Source organism: Salvelinus sp. IW2-2015, linkage group LG22 (assembly GCF_002910315.2).
Source record: "Salvelinus sp. IW2-2015 linkage group LG22, ASM291031v2, whole genome shotgun sequence".
NCBI lineage: Eukaryota > Metazoa > Chordata > Actinopteri > Salmoniformes > Salmonidae > Salvelinus > Salvelinus sp. IW2-2015.
In genome coordinates this window covers 14,163,276-14,187,940 of record NC_036862.1, presented here as the reverse complement: position 1 = coordinate 14,187,940, position 24,665 = coordinate 14,163,276, and the positions used below count along the sequence as shown (strand labels likewise).

Sequence of the window (24,665 nt, the reverse complement as noted above, 5' to 3'; positions counted from 1 at the left end):
CCCATGTGCAGTTGCAAACCGTAGTCTGGCTTTTTTATTGCGGTTTTGGAGCAGTGCTTCTTCCTTGTTAAGCGGCCTTACAGGTTATGTCGATATAGGACTTGTTTTACTGTGATATAGATACTTTTGTACCTGTTCCTCCAGCATCTTCACACGGTCTTCTGCTGTGTCTGGATTGATTTGCACTTTTCGCACCAAAGTATGTTAATCTCTAGGAGACAGAACGCATCTCCTTCCTGAGCGGTATGACGGCTGCGTGGTCCAGGTGTTTATACTTGCGTTTGAACAGATGAACATGGTACCTCAGCGTTTGGAAATTCACTCAAGGATGAACCAGACTTGTGGAGGCTACAATTTTTGTTCTGAGTCTTGGCTGATTTCTTTTGATTTCCCATGATGTCAAGAAAGAGGCACTCAGTTTGAAGGTAGGCCTTGAAATACATCCACAGGTACACCTCCAATTGACTCCAATGATGTCAATAAGCTATCAGAAGCTCCTAAACCATGACATAATTTTCTGGAATTTTACAAGCTGTTTAAAGCATAGTCAACTTAATGTATGTAAACTTCTGACCCATTGGAATTGTGATACAGTGAATTATATGAAATATCTGTCTGTAAACAATTGTTGGAAAAATTACTTGTGTCATGACAAAAGTAGATGTCCTAACGACTTGCCAAAACTATAGTTTGTTAACAAGAAATGTGTGAGTGGTGAAAAACTATTTTAATGACTCCAACCTAAGTGTATGTAAACTTCTGACTTCAACTCTATATAGTACATTATACAGATATATGCTACATTATATAGGCACATATTATACAGCTTATAGCTTACATAATACATAGCTACATTATACAGTATATAGCCATGATATATTGGCACATAATATATAGGCTACATTATACAGTATATATGCTACACATATATAGGTTACATTACAGTATATAGGCTACATATACATAGGCTACATATAATTAGCTTCATAACAGTATATAGGCAGATTATATATAGCTACATTATCATATATAGCTACATTAATATACATAGGTACATATTACAGTATATAGGCTACATTATATCAGATATAGGCCAGATTATATATATAGCATACATTATACAAAATATAGGCTACATTATATATAGGCTACATTATATATGTCTACATTATATAGCTACATTCTAATAGGCTACATTATAAGTATATAGGCCAGATTTATATGGCTACATTATATATATAGGCTACATTATACAGTATAATAGGATACATTATATTATAGGCTACATTATATATAGACTACATTATACAGTACATAGGCTACAACATACAGTATATTGACCAGATGTATATATATATATGGCTACATTATATATAGGCTACATAATACAGTATATAGGCTACATTATGTATAGGCTACATTATACAGTATATAGGATACATTTTATATAGGCTAAATATATATAGGAACATAACAGCATTAATACATATATATTAGGCTACATTATATTAGTATATAGCTACATTATATAAAGGCTACACTATAGCATATATAGGCTACATTATACAGTTATAGGCTACATTATATAGGTACATTATACAGTATATAGGCTAAATTGTATATAGGTACATTATTATTAGGCTACATTATACAGTATATAGGCTTACATGATTACATAGGCTACATTATATAAAGGCTTCATTATATACAGTATATAGGCCAGATTATATATAGCTACATTATATATAGCTACATATACTTATTATAGGCTACATTATAATATAGTACATTATATATTGCTACATGTACATTATACAGTATATAGGCTACATTATATATGGGGTACATTATACAGTATATAGGCTACATTATATATTGGGTACATTATACAGTATATAGGCTACATTATATATTGGCTACATTATACTGTACATAGGCTAGTTTATACATTTGCTACATTATGTATAGGCTACATTATACTTTATATAGGCTACATTATACAGTATATACTAGGGCGGCAGGTAGCCTAGTGGTTAGAGCGTTGGACTAGTAACCGAAAGATCGAATCACCGAACAAGGCAGTTAACCCCCTGAACAAGGCAATTAACCCACTGTTCCTAGCCCGTCATTGAAAATAAGAATTTGTTTTCAACTGACTTACTTAGTTAAATAAAGGTAAAATAAAATAAATACAAATATAGGCTACATTATATATAGGCTACATTATACTGTATATTGGCTAAATTATACTGTATATAGGCTACATTATACTGTATATAGGCTACAGTATACTGTATATAGGCTACATTATATATAGGCTACATTACACAGTATATATAGGCAACATTATACAGTATATAGGCTACATTATACAGTATATATAAAGGCTACATTATATATAGGCTACATTATATATAGGCTACATTATACAGTATATAGGCTACATTATATATAGGCTACATTATACAGTATATAGGCCATTCCCCCCAGAAATGTCCAGGAACTTGCAGGTGCCTTGGTGGAAGAGTGAGGTAACATCTCACAGCAAGAACTGGCAAATCTGATGCAATCCATGAGGAGGAGATGCTCTGCAGTACTTAATGCAGCTGCTGGCCACACCAGATTCTGACTGTTACTTTTGATTTTGACCCCCCCTTTGTTCAGGGACACATTATTCAATTTCTGTTAGTCACATGTCTGTGGAACTTGTTCAGTTTATGTCTCAGTTGTTGAATCTTATGTTCATACAAATATTTGCACAAATATTTTGTTAAGTTTGCTGAAAATAAACGCAGTTGACAGTGAGAGGACGTTTCTTTTTTTGCTGAGTTTATATAGGCTACATTATACAGTATATAGGCTACATTATTTATAGGGCCTACTTATTCTGTATACATAAAAACTGATCTTTTTTTGAATGGATTCTAACCCTTTGTCTAATTTGTGATTGGATAAGCAGTTGTTCTTGTTACTGGTCAAACTGGTCTTGAATCACTACAGTTATCTCAGTGTGGACAGCCCAGCTCTGTCCCAGCTCTGTCATGAATGACCACCATCTCTGAACTAGGAGAAGGGGGTCAAGTTTGGTTGGTTGAGTACTTAGAAAATGTATAGGCCTACATCATGAGAAATATGCCCCTTAGATTAAGAATGGGACTGCAAGGAATCCCTATGAGTCAGCCTATGTACTGTAATGTTACACTGATGTTAGGAATGATGGGTCCAAAATAGTCTCATGGTCCAAAATTAAAACCAGAACTCATCCATGTCAATAAGATAACATGAAGAGTGAAGTAGGGCCTGCACACTCAATTGTTCCAAAACCTTTATTAGTTCAGTGTTTCAATCCTACAACGATCTAATAAGGTAATAAAGGTATTACTAATGAAGGTAATAATGTGCCAATGCCTATCCGCTCTAACTCTAGAAACAGTATCTGCCACTCTAGATACAGTATCTGCCATTGTTCTACACCCCCCCCCCGACATGTGCACACTCTTACACTCACATATTTCCAACCCAGAGTTGTCTTGCAGTTCTCACAGTAGATATCTGCCACAGCATGGAGCCCCGTGAGCAACACTCTCTCTTCCGCCGGCCCACACCCCACGTTCACCCTGAGAGAGAGAAAGAGAGAGAGAGAGAGAGAGAGKGAGCTCATAAGCTGTTCAATTCGTAAAGGTTGCCTGTCTATACTGAGTCATAACACGCCCACTCACACACTAGATAATATTACCCAGAATGCACTTCATACTGAGCTAGATAGGGACCATGTTCATACAGTAGGAATGAGCATCTTCATTTCATACTTATTGTGATTGTGCTCGCAGGCTAAGGACTGGATCATGGCTGTACTGTAACTACATGTAGACACAGTGATACTCACACTGAGTTGAACAGATAAGCTCTGCCTTGGCTCCCCTGGAAAGACTGCAGGAGAAGAAGATAAGTAGGTTAAAAAGGAGGAGTATCCTCAGCAGTCAGCATTAAAGCCACAACCTGGAGTTTTTGTTTCAGCTTCGCTGTCACGTTGTATAAATGATTGGAGACAGGAGCAGGAATACGTAATAGGGGGTTTTAATACTCCACGCCATGAAAAGGCACGGGGACGAAGCCCAAAACAAACACGTATACAAAAACACAGGGATGTAACCCAAACAAAAGAGCGAGGTAAAACCTCTAATACATACACGGGACAAGACCCGTAATAACAACACACGGGACCAGACCCGTAATAACGAGTACACAATACACGCAGCACGAAAGCCAAAACAACAAAACACATGTACTCACAAGACCAGTGGACATGGGAACAATAACCGATAAGACAGTGGCGAACAGAGGGCACATATACAGTTGAAGTCAGAAGTTTACATACACCTTAGCCAAATACATTTCAACTCAGTTTTTCACAATTCCTGACGTTTAATCCAAGTAAATTTCCCTGTCTTAGGTCAATTAGGATCACCACTTTATTTTACGAATGTGAAATGTCAGAATAATTGTAGAGAGAATAATTTATTTAAGCTTTTATTTCGTTCATCACATTCCCACAGGGTCAGAATGTAACGATCTTCGTCTGGAGAAAGAGAGGAGGACCAAAGCGCAGCGTGGTAAGTGTTCATGATGAAACTTTAATAGAACAAACTGAACACTGAAATACAAAACAATCAAACTTGACCTCACCTCAACGAACGAAAACCGAAAACAGTTCGTGTGGAACACAGACACGGAAGGACAAACCACCCACGAAACCCAACGCTGTAACAAAAGGACCGAACACTAAGTATGATTCGCAATAACAGAACAACTAACGACACCTGCCTCCTGATTGAAGATCACATACCAGGCAAACGAACAAAAACGCAACATAGCAAAACACACAAACAGTAGATGCACCCCACCAAACCACCGCCCTGACCTACTAAAACCAAAACAATAACACAAAATAACTAAAGTCAGAACGTGACAGTACCCCCTCCCCCAAGGTGCGGACCTCTGGCCGCAAAACCTGAACCTATAGGGAGGTTCTGGGTGGGCATCTGTCGCGCGGTGGCGGCTCTGGCGTCCTGGGACGTGGACCCACTCCAACATAGTCTTAGTCCGCTTCAGTTGTGTCTTTAGAGCGGGCGACCCTCGCCGTCGACCTAGCGACTGGCAACCCTACTTAAAGCGCCCACCTAGACTGAGGAGCGCGCTCTGGACTGAGTGGCAGCTCCGGACTGAGGGGCAGCTCCTGACTGAGGGGCAGCTCTGGACCCTGAGGGCAGCTGCCGACTGAGGGCAGCTCCGGATGAGGTGCAGCTCCGGACTGAAAGGCAGCTCCGGATTGAAGGGCGGCTCTGGACTGGCGGGCCGCTCCGGACTGGCGGCGCGCTTGGCAGCTCCTGACTGGCGGGCGGCTCTGGCGTGCTCCTGACTGTGCGGGCGGCTCTGGCAGCTCTCTGACTGCCGAAACGACAGAAAACCGGCTCTGGCGCTCCTGAACTGGCTGGCGGCTCTGGCAGGCTCCTGCCATGGCGAGCGGTCTCTGGCAGCTCCTTGACTCGGGGCACCGGCTCCCCGGACTGAGCTCCGACTGAGGCTGCAGGAGTCGACTGCGTGTGCGGCTCCGGACTGGCGGGCGGCTCGACTCGGCGGCCTGCGGGCGCCGGACAGAACGGGCGGCTCAGGCATCGGCGCCGAAGACAGACCAACGCGGCGGCTCAGGCGGCGCGCGGAACAAGGGCTCAGCGGCGCCGGACGCTGCAGGCTCGGCGGCGCCGGAACAGACACGGGCGGCTTCAGGCCGGCGCACCGGACAAGTACCGAGCGGCTCAGGCGGCCGGACACGACCTGCGCCGGCCTCAGAGCGGCGTCCAGGAAGACCGGCGAGCTGCAGGCGGCGCCTGGACCAGACGCGGCGCTCAGGCGGCGCCGGACAGACGGCGGCGACTCAGCGCAGGCGCCTGGTCAGAACGGGAGACTCATAGGTCAGTGCGACCGACAGACGGCAGAGACTCAGGCGGCGCCGGACAAGACCGGGAACGACCTCACGGCGCGCCGGACAGACGAGAGACTGCAAAGGAGGCCGCCGGACAGACGGTCGAACTCCAGGCGGCGGCCCGCGACAGAACGGAGACACCTCCTCAGGACAGGCGCGGACAGACGGAGAGCTCTCTCCGGCGGCGCCGAGCAGCACGGGACAGACTCGAGCCGCGCGAGACACCGAGAGAGACCCGGCAGCGCGGAGCCAGAACCCTCTGGCCGCGCCGCAGACGATGACCTGCGGCGCCGGACGGAGACCCTGCGATGCAGACGGAGCCGTAGAGAGCAGAGACGAGCTTGCCCGCAGAGTGCACTTGGCGGCGCCCGGACCAGACAGCAGTACGTCAGGGAGATTGCGCCGGCGACGAGGAGACGCCCTGGCGGCTCCGACAGACGGAGACCCTGTAGGCTGAGGAGCACAGAGAACAGCCTGGCCGACCGGACAGACGCGCGACTCACTGGCGGCCGGCAGCGGGGACAGGAGCCGGACGCGCGGCTCAGGCGGCGCCGGACAGACCGGCGGCTCAGGCCGGCAGCCGGCGCTCAGGCGGCGCCCTGGACAGACCGGCGGCTCAGGCGGCTGAGGGGCAGCTCCGGACTGAGCTCCGGACTGAGGGGCCAGCTCCGGACTGAGGTGCGGCTCCGGACTGGCGGGCGGCTCCGGACTGGCGGCGCGGCTCCTGACTGGCGGCGGCTCTGGCGTCTGACTGGCGGCGGCTCTGGACACAGAAGTTTACATACACTCAATTAGTATTTGGTAGCATTACCTTTAAATTGTTTAACTTGGGTCAAACGTTTCAGGTAGCCTTCCACAATAAAGTTGGGTGAATTTTGGCCCATTCCTCCTGACAGAGCTGGTGTAGTCAGGTTTGTAGGCCTCCTTGCTCACACACACTTTTTCAGTTCTGCCCACAAATGTCTATAGGATTGAGTGTCAGGGCCTTGTGATGGCCGCTCCAATACCTTGACTTTGTTGTCCTTAAGCCATTTTGCCACAACTTTGGAGTATGCTTCGGGTCATTGTCCATTTGGAAGACCCATTTGCGACCAAGCTTTAACTTCCTGACTGATGTTTTGAGATGTTGCTTCAATATATCACATAATTTTCCTTCCACATGATTGCCATCTATTTTGTGAAGTGCACCAGTCCCTCCTGCCAGCAAAGCACCCCCACAACATGATGCTGCCACCCCCGTGCTTCACGGTTGGGATGTGTGTTCTTCGGCTCTGCAAGCCTCCCCATTTTTCCTCCAAACATAACAATGGTCATTATGGCCAAACGGTTCTATTTTTGTTTCATCAGACCAGAGGACATTTCTCCACAAAAGTACAATATTTTTTCCCCATGTGCAGTTGCAAACCGTAGTCTGACTTTTTTTATGGCGGTTTTGGAGCAGTGGCTTCTTCCTTGCTGAGCGGCCTTCAGGTTATGTCATAGCAGGACTTGTTTTACTGTGGAATAGATACTTTTGTACCTGTTTCCTCCAGCATCTTCACAAGTCCTTTGCTGCTTCTTGGGATTGATTTGCACTTTTTGAACCAAAGTACGTTCATCTCTAGGAGACAGAACGCGTCTCCTTCCTGAGCGGTATGACGGCTGCGTGGTCCCATGGTGTTTATAATTGCGTACTATTGATTGTACAGATGAACGTGGTACCTTCAGGCGTTTGGAAATTGCTCCCAAGGATGAACCTAACTTGTGGAGGTCTACAATGTTTTTTCTGAGGTAAGCCCTAGAGCCTAACAGTAGCATGTTCTCTCATGCTCTCTCTTGGGAATGACTTGCATATTAGGGCAGTGTTTCCTTTACATACCGGATTCAATTTATCACCAAACCCTTGATTAGTAGATTCAGGGTCAAATTATTCGGCACAAAACAGGAGTAAACGGACTGAAATAGGGAGTGTCTACCTGGATTTGTCAAAAATACATTTTTTAAATGTTTTCCGCTGCATGCCCTAATGAACACCACCCAGTTGTGTTAGTGCTGGGCTTTAAAGAGTGACTGCCTTTATAAAGCAACGAATCCCTTTGAAAACGGATATCAGAAACAGTTATTCTAGTGTAAAAATGTACTACAAAGTGTAAATAGGATAAGTCTTGTCTAAAATTTAGTTTGGAACATTCGTGAGTCACAACGGGTAAATGACGATGTCCATTTGCCCACTAACATTGGGTGAACAGCTGCGGTGATTTCTCTCAATCCAATAGCATAGACAGTGAGGCAGACCTGCCCAGCAGATCCAACTGTTTACATAAGACAACACGTCAATCATGTTTTTACTTGAGAAATACTGCACCAAACACCTTAGTTAGATCTAAAATTGCGTGACTAAAATATCCTCGGCAAAAAATGTCAAAACGAATTACATATTTCTTGAGTTATCTTAGATTCATTCTGGGGATTTTGAGGAAAGTAAAATAGGCTGGGGACAAACATCATTAACCAAATGCGGAATCGGTCAGGAAACACACATCCAGGACTGAAATATAGTTTTTCTAATGTGCAACAGAAAAACATATGTGCCAATCGCTATGTTCAGTGGCTCTTTAAAGAAAATGTGGAATAGATCGAGGGAAACACTTTTAGAGCAAGCAGTGTCATTAGGGGATGGACGGTTGTGGTCGGTATGTTAAACAGTCAGTATTCACCTTGGAGATGAGCTCGTCGTGGTTGGCCAGGTGCGCTCTGCAGTGGATGCAGCTGTAGGTTCGGTGGCAGCTGGGCAGGTAGGCCTGGAAGGTCTTGGAGCGCGTCATCCTGACCATCGGGTGGGGCGGGGTGGGGGGGCGGTGCAGGAAAGGGCTGCCGGCCCAGCTAGGCTCGCAGGGGAAGCACCGCAATACACAGGTGAGGGCCGTGGTGGGGGGCGGGGCGGGAGGCACACACCTGGTGAAGCGGAGCACAGGAGAAACACACTCTGATGAAGGTGGTCTATAGTCGAAACCTCGTTGTTGTTTTTGACCTAATCCCTGTGTAGGTTGTTGGCAACACAGCACAAACAGATCTGGGTCCAGGATAATCCGTGTGTGGATATAAAGACATTTTAACTTGAGTGCCTTGGATTTTTTTTATATATGAGATCACACAGGGATAACTTTATATTGCTGCATAATACATATCATTGTCTGTAAAATATGAAAATCTGTTTGCCTCCATATGAAGTACAGTAGGCAAATGACTTTGCAGTGGAGCATTACATAACATGAATGTGTGTGTAGCCTATGATAGATGACAAATGTCAACAAGCATAGACGGTGATATCATGATCCTTGTATTATACTGAGAGACAGTAGCTTTAAAATTATTTCACTCTAGACTGTTAACACAAAGAGGCTTGTAGGGGAAAGGCTGTGTGCTATAAGCCTTTAAGACATGCCCTTGTTTTCTCTGTAGGCTTCTGCCTCTGAGCCAACAGTGTGGGACCAGGGCATAAAGAGACCACTCAGAGGTCTTGCGTACACACTAACAGACACACACGCACACACACATACTTTAACACCAAAGCCTTTCCTTTCTCTCTGTCATTTTAGGACAAAAATGTGAGGATAAGGCTAAAGCACAGCTTAGCACAGATCCAAGTAATCTCCACAATCTCCATAGACTCCAATTAGGAACAGGTTGTTACTCTAAACCAGGCTTGTGGTCAATTCCATTTCAATTCAGTCAATTCAGGAAGTAAACTATAAATTCCAATTCCACATTTACCTAATTGAAACGCATTAAGGAAAATTGGAATGGGAACTTCCTGAATTGACCCCAACCCTGCAGTAAACCCTGGGTGTAATGAGGTTCATCTAGTCAAACAGTCTTAGAGAGAGACATTTGTATCTGTCAACTAGCTGGTTCAAGGCCTGCCCTGACATTATCTTGAAATATGGAGCTAAATGCAGCTCCAATATATTTAGTTACAGTTTACATCAAAGCAGTGATGTACTCTATGAATCCAATATGTTCCGTGGCTAATAGATGACGAGTCAACCACACTCTGTAACGGGTCGTTTGATTATCTAGGTCTATTTCTGTCTCATGGGGATATCACTCCCGCACACACATAGAAACACACACTTACAACAGCAGTGTTGATATAGTATGTTGATATGGGGAAATAAAGTATTGTGAAAGAGAAACCTCATGTCACTGCCTTTTGACTCACTTTCCCACTTTCCATTCAAAGGATCCATTCCCAAGCTTTTCCAATGCAAGTCAGTAACTTGAGAGATTAAATGAGAGCTGAGTCTCAAAATCACATTAGCCTTCCAAATCATCTCCATTAGTAATGATTTTCTATCCTCGACTCAGATATGGAAAATGATTTGTCCAGGTCTCTCAGCTTTAAGAGATACTACATCTCCATGTAACATATGTATAGAAAGAGAGTAACAGATATAGAAATAGCAGGTGAAAACAATGCATTCGGAAATTATACAGTCCCGTTCATTTTTTCACATTTTGTTACGTTACAGCCTTATTAAATCATTTTTTCCCTCATCCATCTACACACAATACCCCATAATGACAAAGTGAAAACAGGTTTTTAGAAATGTTTGCAAATGTATTAAAAATAAAACAAGTATTCAGACCCTTTGCTATGAGACTCTCAAAATTGAGCTTAGGTGCATCCTGTCTCCATTGATCATCCTTGCGATGTTTCTACAACTTGATTGGAGTCCACCTGTGGTAAATTTATTTGATTGGACATGATTTGGAAAGGCACACAGTCTCCAGACTCCAAGGTCAAGGAGAACGTCAACGCCACAGAGAACTGCATCTCAGCCGTGGGCAAGGTCATGAGATTCAGGCCTGAGTGTGCCAACGTCAACGAGATCCTTCCCCATTGGCTCTCCTGGCTGCCACTCAACGAAGACAAGGAGGAAGCCGTGCACACCTTTGACTTCCTTTGTGACCTTATCGAAAGCAACAATCCTATTGTCCTCGGACAAGACAATGCAAATCTTCCCAAGATATTCCAGATCATTTGTCGATATAAGGTCCCACAGTTGACGTTGCATGTCAGAGCAAAAACCAAGCCATAAGGTCGAAGGAATTGTCCGTAGAGCTCCGAGACAGGATTGTGTCGAGGCACAGATCTGGGGAAGGGTACATAAAAATGTCTGCAGCATTGAAGGTCCCCAAGAACACAGTGGCCTCTATCATTCTTAAAATGGAAGAAGTTTGGAACCACCAAGACTCTTCCTAGAGCTGGTCGCCCGGCCAAACTGGGTCATCGCGGGAGAAGGGCCTTGGTCAGGGAGGTGACCAAGAACCCAATGGTCACTGACAGAGCTGCAGAGTTCCTCTGTGGAGATGGGAGAACCTTCCAGAAGGACAACCATCTCTGCAGCACTCCACCAATCAGGCCTTTATGGTAGAGTGGCCAGATGGAAGCCACTCCCCAGTAAAAGGAACATGACAGCCCACTTGGAGTTTGCCAAAAGGCACCTAAAGGACTCTCAGACCATGAGAAGCAAGATTCTCTGGTCTTGTGAAACCAAGATTGAACTCTTTGGCCTGAATGGTGGCAGTATCATTCTGTGGGCAGGGTTGGGGAGTAACGGATTACATATAATCCGTTACATGTAAGGGATAAAACATTTAAAAAATGTAATCCGTTACTTTACCAGCAAAAATATTGTAATCGGATTACAGATACTTTTGAAAAACTAGATGATGACTTCGAGGATTACTTTTAAATTCAGAAAGGATGTTTGCAACAACAACAAAAAATGGCACTTCTCTGTTTTCAAAATGACATTCAAATCAGCATTGAAAAATGTGCAAGTTTAAATTTGTTCAACATGAGCGAGTCTGACCATAAGTCAGAGACCACTATGATGACACACCAAATGTGTTTGATGGATCGTGGGAAAAGAGCAGGAATTGGCTTTTGTAGGCTACAGTCCAAGCTATGTCATCCAATGGTGCGACTGCTGTCGGCATCCAAAGATTATTCAATTTGAACGTTTGTAGTCTACGGCGATATGGATATCACTTATTATTGATATCTACATAGCGCATTGATGTGAATCACACTGCTGCTCTCTCATTTAGCTATTTGCGCCTTACAGATTATGGTTGTTGTCGATGGCTGTTCACAAATCTAAATGTGTATTTGAACCCAATAATTGTTGAATTCAAGAAGTTTAAGCTGCCTATCAATCATTGTTTTGAAACCAGTGGCCAGCCAGTGAAAAATGCGCTCTTGCAACAGCTGCATAGTGCGGATCCCAGCCTATGTAATAAAAGTGAGGCTTTTATTGCTCAATCTAATTCTTGCTGATAAAACAAATAAATCCATAGGCCTAATTGACACACTCAAACTCGCACATTTTGTGAGACGCAGAGTAGGTGATCGGATGATCTCCGAATGTGTGGTTCCCACCGTGAAGCATCGAGGAGGAGGTGTGATGGTGCTTTGCTGGTGACACTGTCATTTGTTTTTCAACAGGACAATGACCCAACACACCTCCAGGCTGTGTAAGGGCTATTTGACCAAGAAGGAGAGTGATGGTGTTGCATCAGATGACCTGGCCTCCACAATCACCTGACCTCAACCCAATTGAAATGGTTTGGGTTGAGTTGGACTACAGAGTGAAGGAAAAGCAGCCAACTAGTGCTCAGCATATGGGAACACCTTTGGGAACACCTTTAAGACTGTTGGAAAAGCATTCCAGGTGAAGCTGGTTGAGAGAATGCCAAAAGTGTGCAAAGCTGTCATAGAGGCAGAGGGTGGCTACTTTGATGAATATCAAATGTAAAATATATTTTGATTTGTTTAACCATTTTTGGTTACTACGTGATTCCATATGTTATTTCATACTTTTGATGTCTTCACTATTATTCTACAATGTGGAAAATAGTAAATAAATAAAGAAAAACTCTTGCATGAGTAGGTGTCCAAACTTTTGACTGGTACTGTATTGATTGATTGTATTGATTCTTGAAGAATATAACGTATAAATGCCTCGAGTTCAAATGTCACACTCCATGAGAACCCAAAATATAAGATTGTTTACATTTACAATGTTTACAAACATTAAAGAAACAAACACTGTATAGCCTCATAACATGGTTCAAACAATAATGTTGATACCATGGATGGTCAGTCCTGGTTACATTTCTCTAGGCCCATCCCTCAGCGTTTTACCAAAACAGAATCAGGACAGCCGTTTTGTTATTGTTTTATCTGTGGATTTGCCCTCTAAACAGCTGCATATTATCAAGATATCAAAGTGTCACCAACAAAAAGGTAAACAATAGGCCTATAGCAAATGCAGCATATGGCATTCATTTTTCACATGTAAATGGCACTTTTCAGTAGTGCTTAAAGCATGCTATTTCTTGAGCGCAGCATTTATTTTTCAACTCGAATCAATGAGCCCAATCAGTCCTCCATGACAACAAAATCATAAACAACAGAGTTGGGCTGGCTAATAATTCCTTAGTTTTGGGGTCATGCTCAGGTAAAACAATTTGCATAATCTATACTTCCATATTTCCAAGTCCTATTCTTGAAGATCAAGGGGTAAAACATTTATTGGAATGACTGGAATTCTGATAGACTTCGTTTTTTAATGTAAAGATATAATTTAAATCGTATTATTATATCTAGTAGAAAGTGATGGGTTAGAAGAAGCCTACATAATCAACCAATAAAGTAAAATGTAACATCCATATATGGCTAGCTATGTAAACTTTAACATTGATTTAACCTGCAATAGATTTAGTTCAATTGGTAACATACATTTTTGTCTTCTTCTAATGCCTCTTAAGGGGAAAGTAATTTAAAAGTAACTGAATGCAATCAGATTAAGTTACTGAGTTTGGGTAATCCAAAGGTTACGTTACAAATTACAATTTTGGACAGGTAACTAGTAACTAACGGATTACATTTAGAAAGTAACCTACCCAACCCTTGCTGTGGGGATGTTTTTCAGCAGCAGGGACTGGGAGACTAGTCAGGATCGAGGGAAAGATGAACCAAGCAAAGTACAAAGAGATCCTTGATGAAAACCGGCTCCAGAGCCCTCAGGGCTCTAAGCACACAGGCAAGACAACGCTGGAGTGGCTTCAGGACAAGTCTCAGAATGTACTTGAGTAGCCCAGCCAGAGCCCGGACTTGAACATCTCTGGAGAGACCTGAAAATAGCTACGCTCCCCATCAAACCTGACAGAGCTTGAGATGATCTGCAGAGAAGAATGGAAGAAACTCCCCAAATACAGATGTGCCAAGCTTGTAGTGTCATACCCAAGAAGACTCAAGGCTGTAATCGCTGCCAAAGGTGCTTTAGCAAAGAACTGAGTAAAGGGTAAATGTGATATTTCATTTTTTATTTTTTATAATACATTTCCAAACATTTCTAAAAACCTGTTTTTGCTTTGTCATTATGGGGTATTGTGTGTAGATTGATGAGGGGGGGAAAACGATTTCATAAATTTTAGAATAAGGCTGTAACGTAACAAAATGTGGAAAAGGTAAAGGAGTCTGAATACCTTCCGAATGCACTGTATATTCACTTGTATCTAACATTTTATTCTTCAACTCAACATGTGTTGCACCTGTTGTTTCTTAGGTGAGAGGATGACCGACACATTGAAGAATCCTTCACTAATTTTCAAACACCAGATTATCTTTTGATGCGCCCATCTAGAAAAGGATCTCTTTCAAGACCCAGCATTTGTTTGTAGACTAAATGCAGCCACTACAACAACACAGCACAATAAGTAGAGGCCTACCCTGCTTTGCACCAAAGCCTCTTTGTTTTATACCACAGAAGAAAATCTAAGACAGCTAAGAATAAGCCTAAAGACTAACCAAGACACAAATTCTCTCCCTGTCAAATAATTCTCCAAATATAATAGGGATAGGATCCGCCAGAGCTGTCTGAGCTTGCAAAAACTGCCAGCGTGTTTTTCTGACACATCCTCATCATCATCTTTCCTGTTTCTGTCTGCCTCACTGCTTCGCCTCTGAAGGCTGATGTGCTGAGCTGACTGGTATTGGTATAGTCTGGGTGCCACACTACATGCCACATCACTTACCAGCCAAAGGTCCTCCCTGGTATCACAACAACAACCTTGCTTATGTAACCGGAGAGGAGCTGCTGCTGCGGTCGCTCGGTCGAACAGAGAGGGACGATGATAGTGATAGCAGCCAGGGGACAGAGAGAAAGAGAGCGAGACGGATGGATGGACGGACTGGGGAGCATGCGTCCTTGTGTTTGGGACTCTAGCTGTCCTTCATAGCACACAGCTCCAACAGGAGGCTTTATGTAGTTTCCTCTCTCTCTCTCATTGTGGCAACAGACAGCATAGTGATAGTGATGCGTTACATCACTGACAGCNGTGCGTCCTTGTATTTGGGGCCCTACTGTAGCTGTCCTTCAGAGCACACAGCTCCAATGGGAGGCTTTATGTAGTTTCCTCTCTCTCTCTCTTTCTCTTGTTGTTTCAGGGGCAACAGACAGCATAGTGATGTTACATCACTGACTGCAACAGACCGAATCTCAAATCCTCTTATTTGATCTTGAGGGTGGACAGTTATTGGGGTTTTCCCTTATTTGATCTGTATGAGCCTTCGAGGGGCGGACATACAGTACCAGTCAAAAGTTTGGACACACCTACTCATTCAAGGGTTTTCTTTTCTTTATTTTACTATTTTCTACAATGTAGAATAATAGTGAAGACATCAAACTATGAAATAACACATATGGAATCAGTAACCAAAAAAGTGTTAAACAAATCAAAACATATTTGAGATTTGAGATTCTTCAAAGTAGTCACCCTTTGCCTTGATGACAGCTTTGCACACTCTTGGCATTCTCTCAACCAGCTTCATGAAGAATGCTTTTCCAACAGTCTTAAAGAAGTTCCCACATATGCTGTGCACTTGTTGGCTGCTTTTCCTTCACTCTGCGGTCCAACTCATCCCAAACCATCTCAATTGGGTTGAGGTCGGGTGATTGTGGAGGCCAGGTCATCTGATGCAGCACCATCACTCTCCTTCTTAGTCTAATAGCCCTTACAGAGCCTGGAGGTGTGTTTGGGGTCATTGTCCTGTTGAAAAACAAATGATAGTCCCACTAAGCACACACCAAATGGGATGGCGTATCGCTGCAGAATGCTGTGGTAGCAATGCTGGTTAAGTGTGCCTTGAATTCTAAATAAATCAGACAGTGTCACCAGCAAAGCACCCCCACACCATCACACCTCCTCCTCTATGCTTCATGGTGGGAACCACACATGCAGAGATCATCCATTCACATACTCTGCGTATGACAAAGACATGGTGGTTGGAACCAAAAATCTCTAATTTGGACTCATCAGACCAAAGATTTCCACCGGTCTAATGTCCATCGCTCGTGTTTCTTGTCCCAAACAAATCTCTTCTTCTTATTGGTGTCCTTTAGTAGTGGTTTCTTTGCAGCAAATCGACCTTGAAGGCCTGATTCACGCAGTCTCCTCTGAACAGTTGATGTTGAGATGTGTCTGTTACTTGAACTCTGTGAAGCATTTATTTGGGCTGCAATCTGAGGTGCAGTTAACTCTAATGAACTTCCTCTGCAGCAAAGGTAACTCTGGGTCTTCCTTTCCTGTGGCAGACTTCGTGAGAGCTAATTTCATCATAGCACTTGATGGTTTTTGCGAATGCACTTGAAGAAACTTTTGAAGTTCTTGAAATTTTCCGGATTGACTGACCTTCATGTCTTAAAGTAATGACGGCCTGTCGTTTCTCTTTGCTTATTTGCAATCCAACATGGCGTAGCAGTCTTTGTCTTGTCTTGTCCCGTGTATATATCTTATTTTTTCTTCATATATATTTCGTATATATTTTTTATATTTTTAACCTCAACTTCAACATACTCTCCTGCAACCCGCCTCACCCAATGTGGTATGGATCTGCTATTTTTTATACTTTAGAATCGGAACCCCCAACAGAAGCTAGCCAGCTAACTAGCTACTAGCTAGTAGTCAGTTAGCCACTGCTAGCGGTCATCAGCTAGCCTCAGCCCGGTCAACTCCTGCCAGTCTGCACAGTGCGATTCAACCCAGAGCATATCGGACTGCTTTTTCTCTACATCTCTAGATTCCTACCGCAAACTCTGAACCTTTTCACCTGGATCATCACAGCTAGCTAGCTGCTATCCGAGTGGCTACTCCTGGCTAACGACTCTGTCCCGAAGCATGCACCAGTTAGCCTGGAGTTAGCCTCGTGCTAGGCCTATCTCCCGGCTAGCTGAAGAGGTCCATCAGCCACTTCTTGGGCTACAATACCTATTTTGTCAATTGGCCTGGACCCTTTTACTGCCGACACGGAGCCCCACCGATCCATCACGACTGGTCTACCGACGTAATCCGCCCGAGGGGGTTTCAACGGGATCCTCCGTCGCGACATCCCCTGAAGGCCCATCTGCTAGCTTGCTATCCGCTCCCCACTAGCTGTCTAGAGCATATCGGACTGCTTCTTCTCTACCACATCTCCACATCTCCGGATTCCTACCACAAGCTCTGAACCTTTACACCGGATCATCGCAGCTAGATAGCTGCTATCCGAGTGGCTACTCCTGGCTAACACCTCTGTCCCGAAGCAAGCACCAGTTAGCCTGGAGCTAGCCCCGAGCTAGGACCACCTACAGGATAGCTGAAGAGGTTCATCAGCCAATTTCTTGGGCTACAATACCTATTTTGCCAATTGGCCTGGACCCGTTTACTGCCGACATGGAGCCCCGCCGATCCATCACGACTGGTCTGCCGAAAAAAACGTCTGAGGGGGTTCCAACAGACTCTTCCGTCGCGACGTCCCCCTAAGGCCCTTCTGCTAGCCCCAGCCCGCTAGCTGTCTGAATCGCCGTGTCTCCAGCTCCCCTGGGTACTCACTGGACCCTATGATCACTCGGCTACGCACGCCTCTCCCTAATGTAAATATGCCTTGTCCATTGCTGTTTTGGTTAGTTATTATTGTCTTATTTCACTGTAGAGCCTCCAGCCCTGCTCAATATGCCTTAGCTAGCCTTTTTGTTCCACCTCCCACACATTCGGTGAGCTCACCTGGTTTAAATGGTGTCTCGAGACAAAACCTCTCTCATCGTCACTCAATGCCTAGGTTTACCTGCACTGTATTCACATCCTACCATACCCTTGTCTGTACATTAAGAGCACCTACTCTCAGCTGCCCACTGCACTGAGGCTAGGAAACATTATCACCACCGATAAATCTCCGATAATTGATCATTTCAATAAGCATTTTTCTACGGCTGGCCATACTTTCCACCTGGCTACCCCTACCCGGGCCAACATCTCAGCACCCCCTGAAGCAACTTTCCCAAGCCCCCCCCCCCCAAAATTTAATCTAGAATCGTCTTCCTATTTCGCAACAAAGCCTCCTTCACTCATGCTGCCAAACATACCCTCGTAAAACAGACTATCTTACCGATCCTTGACTTCGGCGATGTCATTTACAAAATAGCCTCCAACACTCTACTCAGCAAATTGCATGTAGTTTGTCACAGTGCCATCCGTTTTGTCACTAKWGCGACCTGTACGCTCTCGTTAGCTGGCCCTCACTACATATTCGTCGCCAAACTCACAGGCTCCAGGTCATCTATAAGTCTATGCTAGGTAATGCCCCACGTTATCTCTCCTTAGTCACCATAGCAACACCCACTCGTAGCACTCGCACCAGCAGGTATATTTCACTGGTCATCCCCAAAGCCAACACTTCCTTTGGCCACCTTTCCTTCCAGTTCTCTGCTGCCAATGACTGGAACAAATTGCAAAAATCACTGAAGCTGGAGTCTTATATCTCCCTCTCTAACTTTAAGCATCAGCTGTCAGAGCAGCTTACCGATCCTGTACCTGTACACAGACAATCTGTAAATAGCACACACCCATATTATTACTGGGGTGCAAAAGAGCAAGAGGGTAAGTATCTCTACTTGCACATCATCATCTGCACATCCATCACTCCAGTGTTAATGCTAAATTGTAAATATTTCGCCTCTATGGTCTATTTATTGCCTACCTCCCTCTTCTACATTTGCACACACTGTACATTGATTTATCTTGGCCAGGTCGCAGTTGTAAATGAGAACCTGTTTTCAACTGGCCTACCTGGATAAATAAAGCTGAAATAAAATAACATATTTGAGCTGTTCTTGCCATAATATGGACTTGGTCTTTTACCAAATAGGGCTATCTTCTGTATACCAACCCTACCTTGTCAACACACAACTGATTGGCTCAAGCACATTAAGAAGGAAAGAAATTCCACAAATTAAATTTTAACAAGGCACACCTGTTAATTGAAATGCATTCCAGGTGACTACCTCATGAAGCTAGTTGAGAGAATGCCAAGAGTGTGCAAAGCTGTCATCAAGGCAAAGGTTGGCTACTTTGAAGAACCTCAAATATAAAATATATTTTGATTTGTACAACACTTTTTTGTTTTGCTCGGAATTTGCGCTACTCCACTGTATATGATGATATTGACATTGTCAGCAGGCTGGATTATGTTAATGCGCTCGATTCTCCCATACCGTATTCCTGCCTGCGACTGCTGGTGGTGCAGTATCAGGCCACGCGTAACGTGTAATAATAATAACAACCAGCTCCACTGCAGACCTTGCCATCCCATCCATGCCCGCAACATAAACAACCAGCTTGCAACATTCTGAACCGCATTGGGCAATTCAATTATAAAAGCCTATTCAACCATAATGGTCAAACATTTCATTATGCAACTGAAATTTAATTTAAGAATTATTATGACAGCAAACGATTCCCCATTATAACACAAATGTGTGTATATAATATATATATATATATATATATATACACATATATATTATATATATATAATAACGTTATGGCAATGATTTACATAGATTTACCTTTGAATAGAAGAAAAATATATGTTGATCACTTAAAAAGTCGCACCTCCTCGTTTTTCCTCGTAGCAATGCCAAACCTAAAACCTTCTTCGCATTCCTTTCGAGGTAAATTTCCTCTCCAGCCTGGCAAGTCGTGCAGACGCAAAGCTTTCAAGCGCGCGGTGCACAGACCGAGTTTGATGTAATTGCACAGAACCACACTGTACTTCGTCTGGAGACAAATTGACAGCCGTGTCCGCCAACCAATACAGCGATAATGCATAGCAACACTGCGCTTATTGGTTATGAATAGACAGGAGCAACCAATACTCTTGTTCGTAATGTTAGGCTGGCTACCTGCAGTTCTTTTCAGTTTTAGGACAGAGACAGAGACAGACCTGTATTAATTAAAGAATTTGCTGAGGAAAGCTATATCATTCAGAAATTGTGTTGAAATTATGTAAATAGGCAGAATAGGCACAGCAATGGACTATGGACTTCAACAACTGAACTTTTGATCAAAGATTAACCCTTCATATGACTTGTTTTGACATTTGGTGGACTCTCCTTGCACCCTACTTCAGGGTTTCCCAAACTCGGTCCTGGGGTCTCCCCTGGGTGCACGTGATTTGGTTTTTGAATCAGCTGTGTTGTGCTTGGGCAAAAAACAAAACGTGCAAAACGGATAGTTAGTTTCCGATCTTAATGTAACTGATTGCTGCCTCCTAGTGGTGGTTTTAAACCACACTCAAGACAAATGAGGTGAATGTAAAGGTTGTGCGTGAAAGCAGATCAGCACCATCTGATGTTTATACTTGGTGACGTGCTGTTTGATAGAAACAATATAATTTCTTTCCAAATGGCTTCAACATCTATGAACTTGACCTGAGTTTAATGGTAATTTAGCCGCAATCCTGATAGACACGAGACATAGATGCGCTGCTTTTTCTGTTGAATATGCCTTATTGTTGTATATTTTATTCTTTAGATCCTGTTTGAAATCTTTACTGACTGATGTCTGGTGATTGTTGTAACATACCATATATTCGGATGTTAGTGGGATACAAAGCCTAGCGGTTAAGAGCGTTGGGCCAGTAACCGAAACGTTCGAATCCCCGAGCTGACTAGGTGAAAAATATGTCGATGTGCGCCTGAGCAAGGCACTTAACCCCATTTGCTCCTGTAAATCGCTCAAGAGCGTCTGCTAAATTACTAAAATGTACATTTCCAATTATCTCACTTGTTGGACTTTTATTTTGAAACTGGAAAATGGCACAAGAAGTCTATATATGACGTATTAGAGGCGTTCTAGAAGTACCAAGGCTGCCATTTTTGTCTGTTGAGACGTGCAAAGGGGCCATCAATTAACTTTTGATTCAACTAGCTATCTTACTGGAACTAAAGAAGTCGAACAAAATTGTTAATTTTAGTTTTAGATTGAGGACACAATTTCAATGGATTACGAGTCATTTCAATCACAAGCAACTTCAATTTTGGCTATTGTTGTTGAAGCGTCCGTGGCAGAAATGTGCAGAGTTGAGCATGAAGCGTCAATCATGGCATCATGTAGTGAAATAACTTGCACTGGAGATGATGGTGATCAAAATGTCAACACAGGGGTGGGTGTCTTCCTACATAGCCAGTTAACTAGTTTGGACTCCGTTTGGGACTCAGTTTGCATAACAGTACCTAATGTAGCCTATTCCAAGATAGCTAATTGTTCATTAGCCTTACATCTTAACGTTCCGATGCTCAGTTAATAAATTTCACTGGCCAAGTCCTAACTTCAGGGGTCATGAGGACTCGACACTCACTGGTATGATGGCCAACAGCCCAAACTGGTTTGGAACCACTGCTTTACTAGATGCCCCTAGTTGATGTCACCCCCCAGATAACACACTAAAGATCAAACTGTGGGTTATGGGGTGTTGTTTATTAGGATCAAACGGTTGGAGATGGGCTTTAGTTTTTTAGGATCAAACTGGGAGATCAGGTCATGATGTGGTTGTGATATTAGGTAGCCTAATATTGCTTCGCCATGATTTTCTTCCCATTTCCATCAGGCACGGCTTGTCTCCATTATGCACCTGTTGATGAAGGAAGCCATTCGAAAGTTATGTAGGTTATTCACAGAGTGTACTACAATTCTACAAAATGAAAACGAGACCCTGAAGAATAAGCTGGAATTAATGGTGACACCACTGGAAAAGGGTGAGATCTGAAAAAGAGTAATTCTGTGTTGACCAAGAGTAATCAGTTTGGTTAGTTGGGAGTGTGTCTGAAATCCACAGGAAATCTCAGATTATAAAAATCTGAAATACAACATTAAAATCTAAATAGTTAGAATACCATGCAGAGCATTAGATAAACTGTACTATGTAAACATATTAATCTGGTTTCATATGAAAGAGAAACCAGGTTGAAATAATTCCACTTATTTCCATTTCTCTTTTAGGTTATGTTGTGTCTCCTGCCAGTGCAATGAAAGATGGGGAGACCTCTGCATCATCAGAGGAAGACTGTGAGGTGGGTAGATTGTATTTCATCAAAACATGCCAAATGAGAAATCATTGTAATAGTAAGTCTGTTTTTACTGTGTGTGTATTTGTCTGTTGGCAGGAGGATGACTCAATCGACTGTTCCATCAAGGAGTGTGATATCTCAGGAATCAATGCGACATCAACCCGTGGAAAGGGTAAAACTCTTTGATTGTGTTATCTCAGTAATTCTGCTCAGTATACATTTCAACTGTATTTACATGCTTATTTTGCTATTAACCAGAGGTTTATGGGGCGTTCTTTGTGTTTGCACTCTATTTGTCCTTAGGTCCTGCAGATGTTGATAATGCACGCAGAGAGAGTTCAGGCACAGACATTGACCCCCCTGCAGGAGACCGAGAGGAAGAAAAAACAGAGCCCACATCAAGAGACCTGGAAATTGGCGTTGAACACATCCATGATGCTCTCACTGATGGCACACTGATCAAAACAGAGGGCAATGGAACAAATGAAGAAGTTTCATCTGCTGATGTAACAGAAACTACAGAGCGCAGCAGCCCCAGAACAAAGCAGATCTTTCCCAAAAGGAAGAAATCCTTTAACTGTGACCAGTGTGGGAGGCGTTTTCATCTGAGCAGCTTGCTGAAACAGCACAAGCGAGTTCACACGGGAGAGAAGCCTTTCTGTTGTGGCCAATGTGGAAAGAAGTTTATATACTTAACTTCTCTCAACAAGCATGTCTTGGGTCACTCAAAAGGGAGGACTTTTGGCTGCACCGTTTGCGGAAAGACGTTCCGTGAGGAGAGAGCACTAAAGTCCCACGAGTTTGTTCATTCAGAGGCAAAACCATTCAACTGTCTGACTTGTGGACAGGGTTTCACAACAAGAAACAGTCTTATGGTGCACCAGAGAATTCACACAGGTGAAAAACCATATAGCTGCACTATGTGTGGAAAGAGTTTTGCACAATCCAGTTATCTCACGACACATAAGAGAACACACTCCCTCGACAAGCCATTTAGATGTGCTCAGTGTCAAAAGGGTTTCATGACTGAGCGGGCATTGAAATCTCACCAGGTAGTGCACACAGGACTGAAGGCATTTAAATGTGAGATATGCGGAAGCAGTTTTGGTCACGAGGTCAACCTTAAAAGACACAGTCTGATTCACACAGGGACTAAACCGTTCAGCTGTAAGGTGTGTGGAAAGCAGTTCAACCAATCCAGCACCCTCAAAGGACATATGCAGGTACACGAAGGACTGAAGCCCTTTATGTGTGACATTTGTGGAAGAACGTTTGTATACAATTACGCTCTGAGAAACCACCAGCAGACACACATGGATGATGAAAAGAAGGACAAGCAGAGGAAACCACAAAGTTGTGAGATATGTGGGAAGTGCTACAGCTCCATTGGGACGCTTAAAATACACCAGCTGCTTCACACAGGTGAGAAGCCGTTTGTTTGCTCTACATGTGGGAAAACCTTCACCCAGCGAGCTGCTTGTGTTATACATCAGAAGGTTCACACTGGAGAGAAGTCTCACATGTGCAGCGTGTGTGGGAAGAGCTTCAGTTTGCCAAATAGTCTTCGACTACATGAACGAATTCACACTGGCGAGAAACCTTACACATGTGAAACTTGTGGGATGACCTTCCGTATCAGCGGTAACCTTAAAAGGCATATGCGTGTTCATACAGGAGAGAGGCCCTTTAGCTGTGAAGTATGTGGGAAAATGTTCAGCCAAGCTAATAATGTCAAAGCTCACATGCAGGTCCACAAAGCAGAAAAGCCATACTCATGTGACAATTGTGGAAAAAGCTTTGCCTATGTAAGAAATTTCAAGGAACACAAGTGTGTCAATAGATAACCATTTGCAGCACTGTGAGGATTGTATCACAACATTTGTAGTTTGGGGTGCCTACATGGTTGACAAGTAAGGATCAACTTTTACTAAGAGAGTGGGCATTAAAAATGAAGTCTGTTAGTTTTAGGGTTGATGATGCTGTAAACTGATATCTCGGCATTTGTTGAGCAGGAAGATGACATGGTCTCAGTATTATCATTCCAAGTTATTTATTTGTAGCAAAACTTATTTTGTACTTTTTATCAAATTGCATAAGCTTTTTCTTTAATGGGCAGATAGAAATGTACAGGGGGGAGGGGTGGTCCAAAATAAGGGAGGGTTGTCAATTTTCTTTTTTTGCTTTGGGGAGGGTTGTGTGGGGATTTTTATTGGGCAAAGGGGAGGGTAGTATGTTTTTTTTTGGGG

General features: G+C 43.4%; 2 protein-coding genes across 4 annotated transcripts in view; one reads left to right on the top strand and one right to left on the bottom strand.

The window, feature by feature from the left end:
* LOC111949350 (protein yippee-like 2) overlaps positions 1-20,400 on the bottom strand; it is a 24,140-nt gene extending 3,740 nt beyond the window's left edge. The window contains exons 1-4 of the mRNA XM_070434061.1: positions 19,918-20,400; positions 8,680-8,917; positions 3,887-3,930; positions 3,509-3,617 (exon numbers count right to left, since the gene is read on the bottom strand). Coding sequence (XP_070290162.1) covers positions 3,509-3,617; positions 3,887-3,930; positions 8,680-8,796 — 270 coding nt within the window. The 5' untranslated portion in view covers positions 8,797-8,917; positions 19,918-20,400. The remainder of the gene's footprint in view (positions 1-3,508; positions 3,618-3,886; positions 3,931-8,679; positions 8,918-19,917) is intronic.
* A 798-nt stretch (positions 20,401-21,198) lies between these two features.
* LOC111949343 (zinc finger protein 235) lies at positions 21,199-24,665 on the top strand. Of its 3 annotated transcripts, XM_023966436.2 has the most exons (5): positions 21,199-21,515; positions 21,960-22,107; positions 22,352-22,422; positions 22,516-22,591; positions 22,723-24,665. In XM_023966436.2, the coding sequence occupies exons 1-5, from the start codon at positions 21,351-21,353 to the stop codon at positions 24,261-24,263; spliced, it is 2,001 nt and encodes a 666-aa protein (XP_023822204.1). In that variant the 5' UTR covers positions 21,199-21,350; the 3' UTR covers positions 24,264-24,665. The 3 variants fall into 3 exon arrangements, with proteins under 3 accessions (XP_023822204.1, XP_023822206.1, XP_023822205.1); XM_023966438.2 differs by lacking the exon at positions 21,960-22,107; XM_023966437.2 differs by lacking the exon at positions 21,199-21,515 and having other exon boundaries at positions 21,524-22,107.

Coding starts and splice junctions, on each gene's coding strand:
- LOC111949343 (XM_023966436.2), top strand. CDS start 21,351: ATGGATTACGAGTCATTTCAATCACAAGCAACTTCAATTTTGGCTATT. Junction 22,108..22,351: donor GGTGACACCACTGGAAAAGG/GTGAGATCTGAA, acceptor TTTCTCTTTTAG/GTTATGTTGTGTCTCCTGCC. Junction 22,592..22,722: donor GACATCAACCCGTGGAAAGG/GTAAAACTCTTT, acceptor ATTTGTCCTTAG/GTCCTGCAGATGTTGATAAT.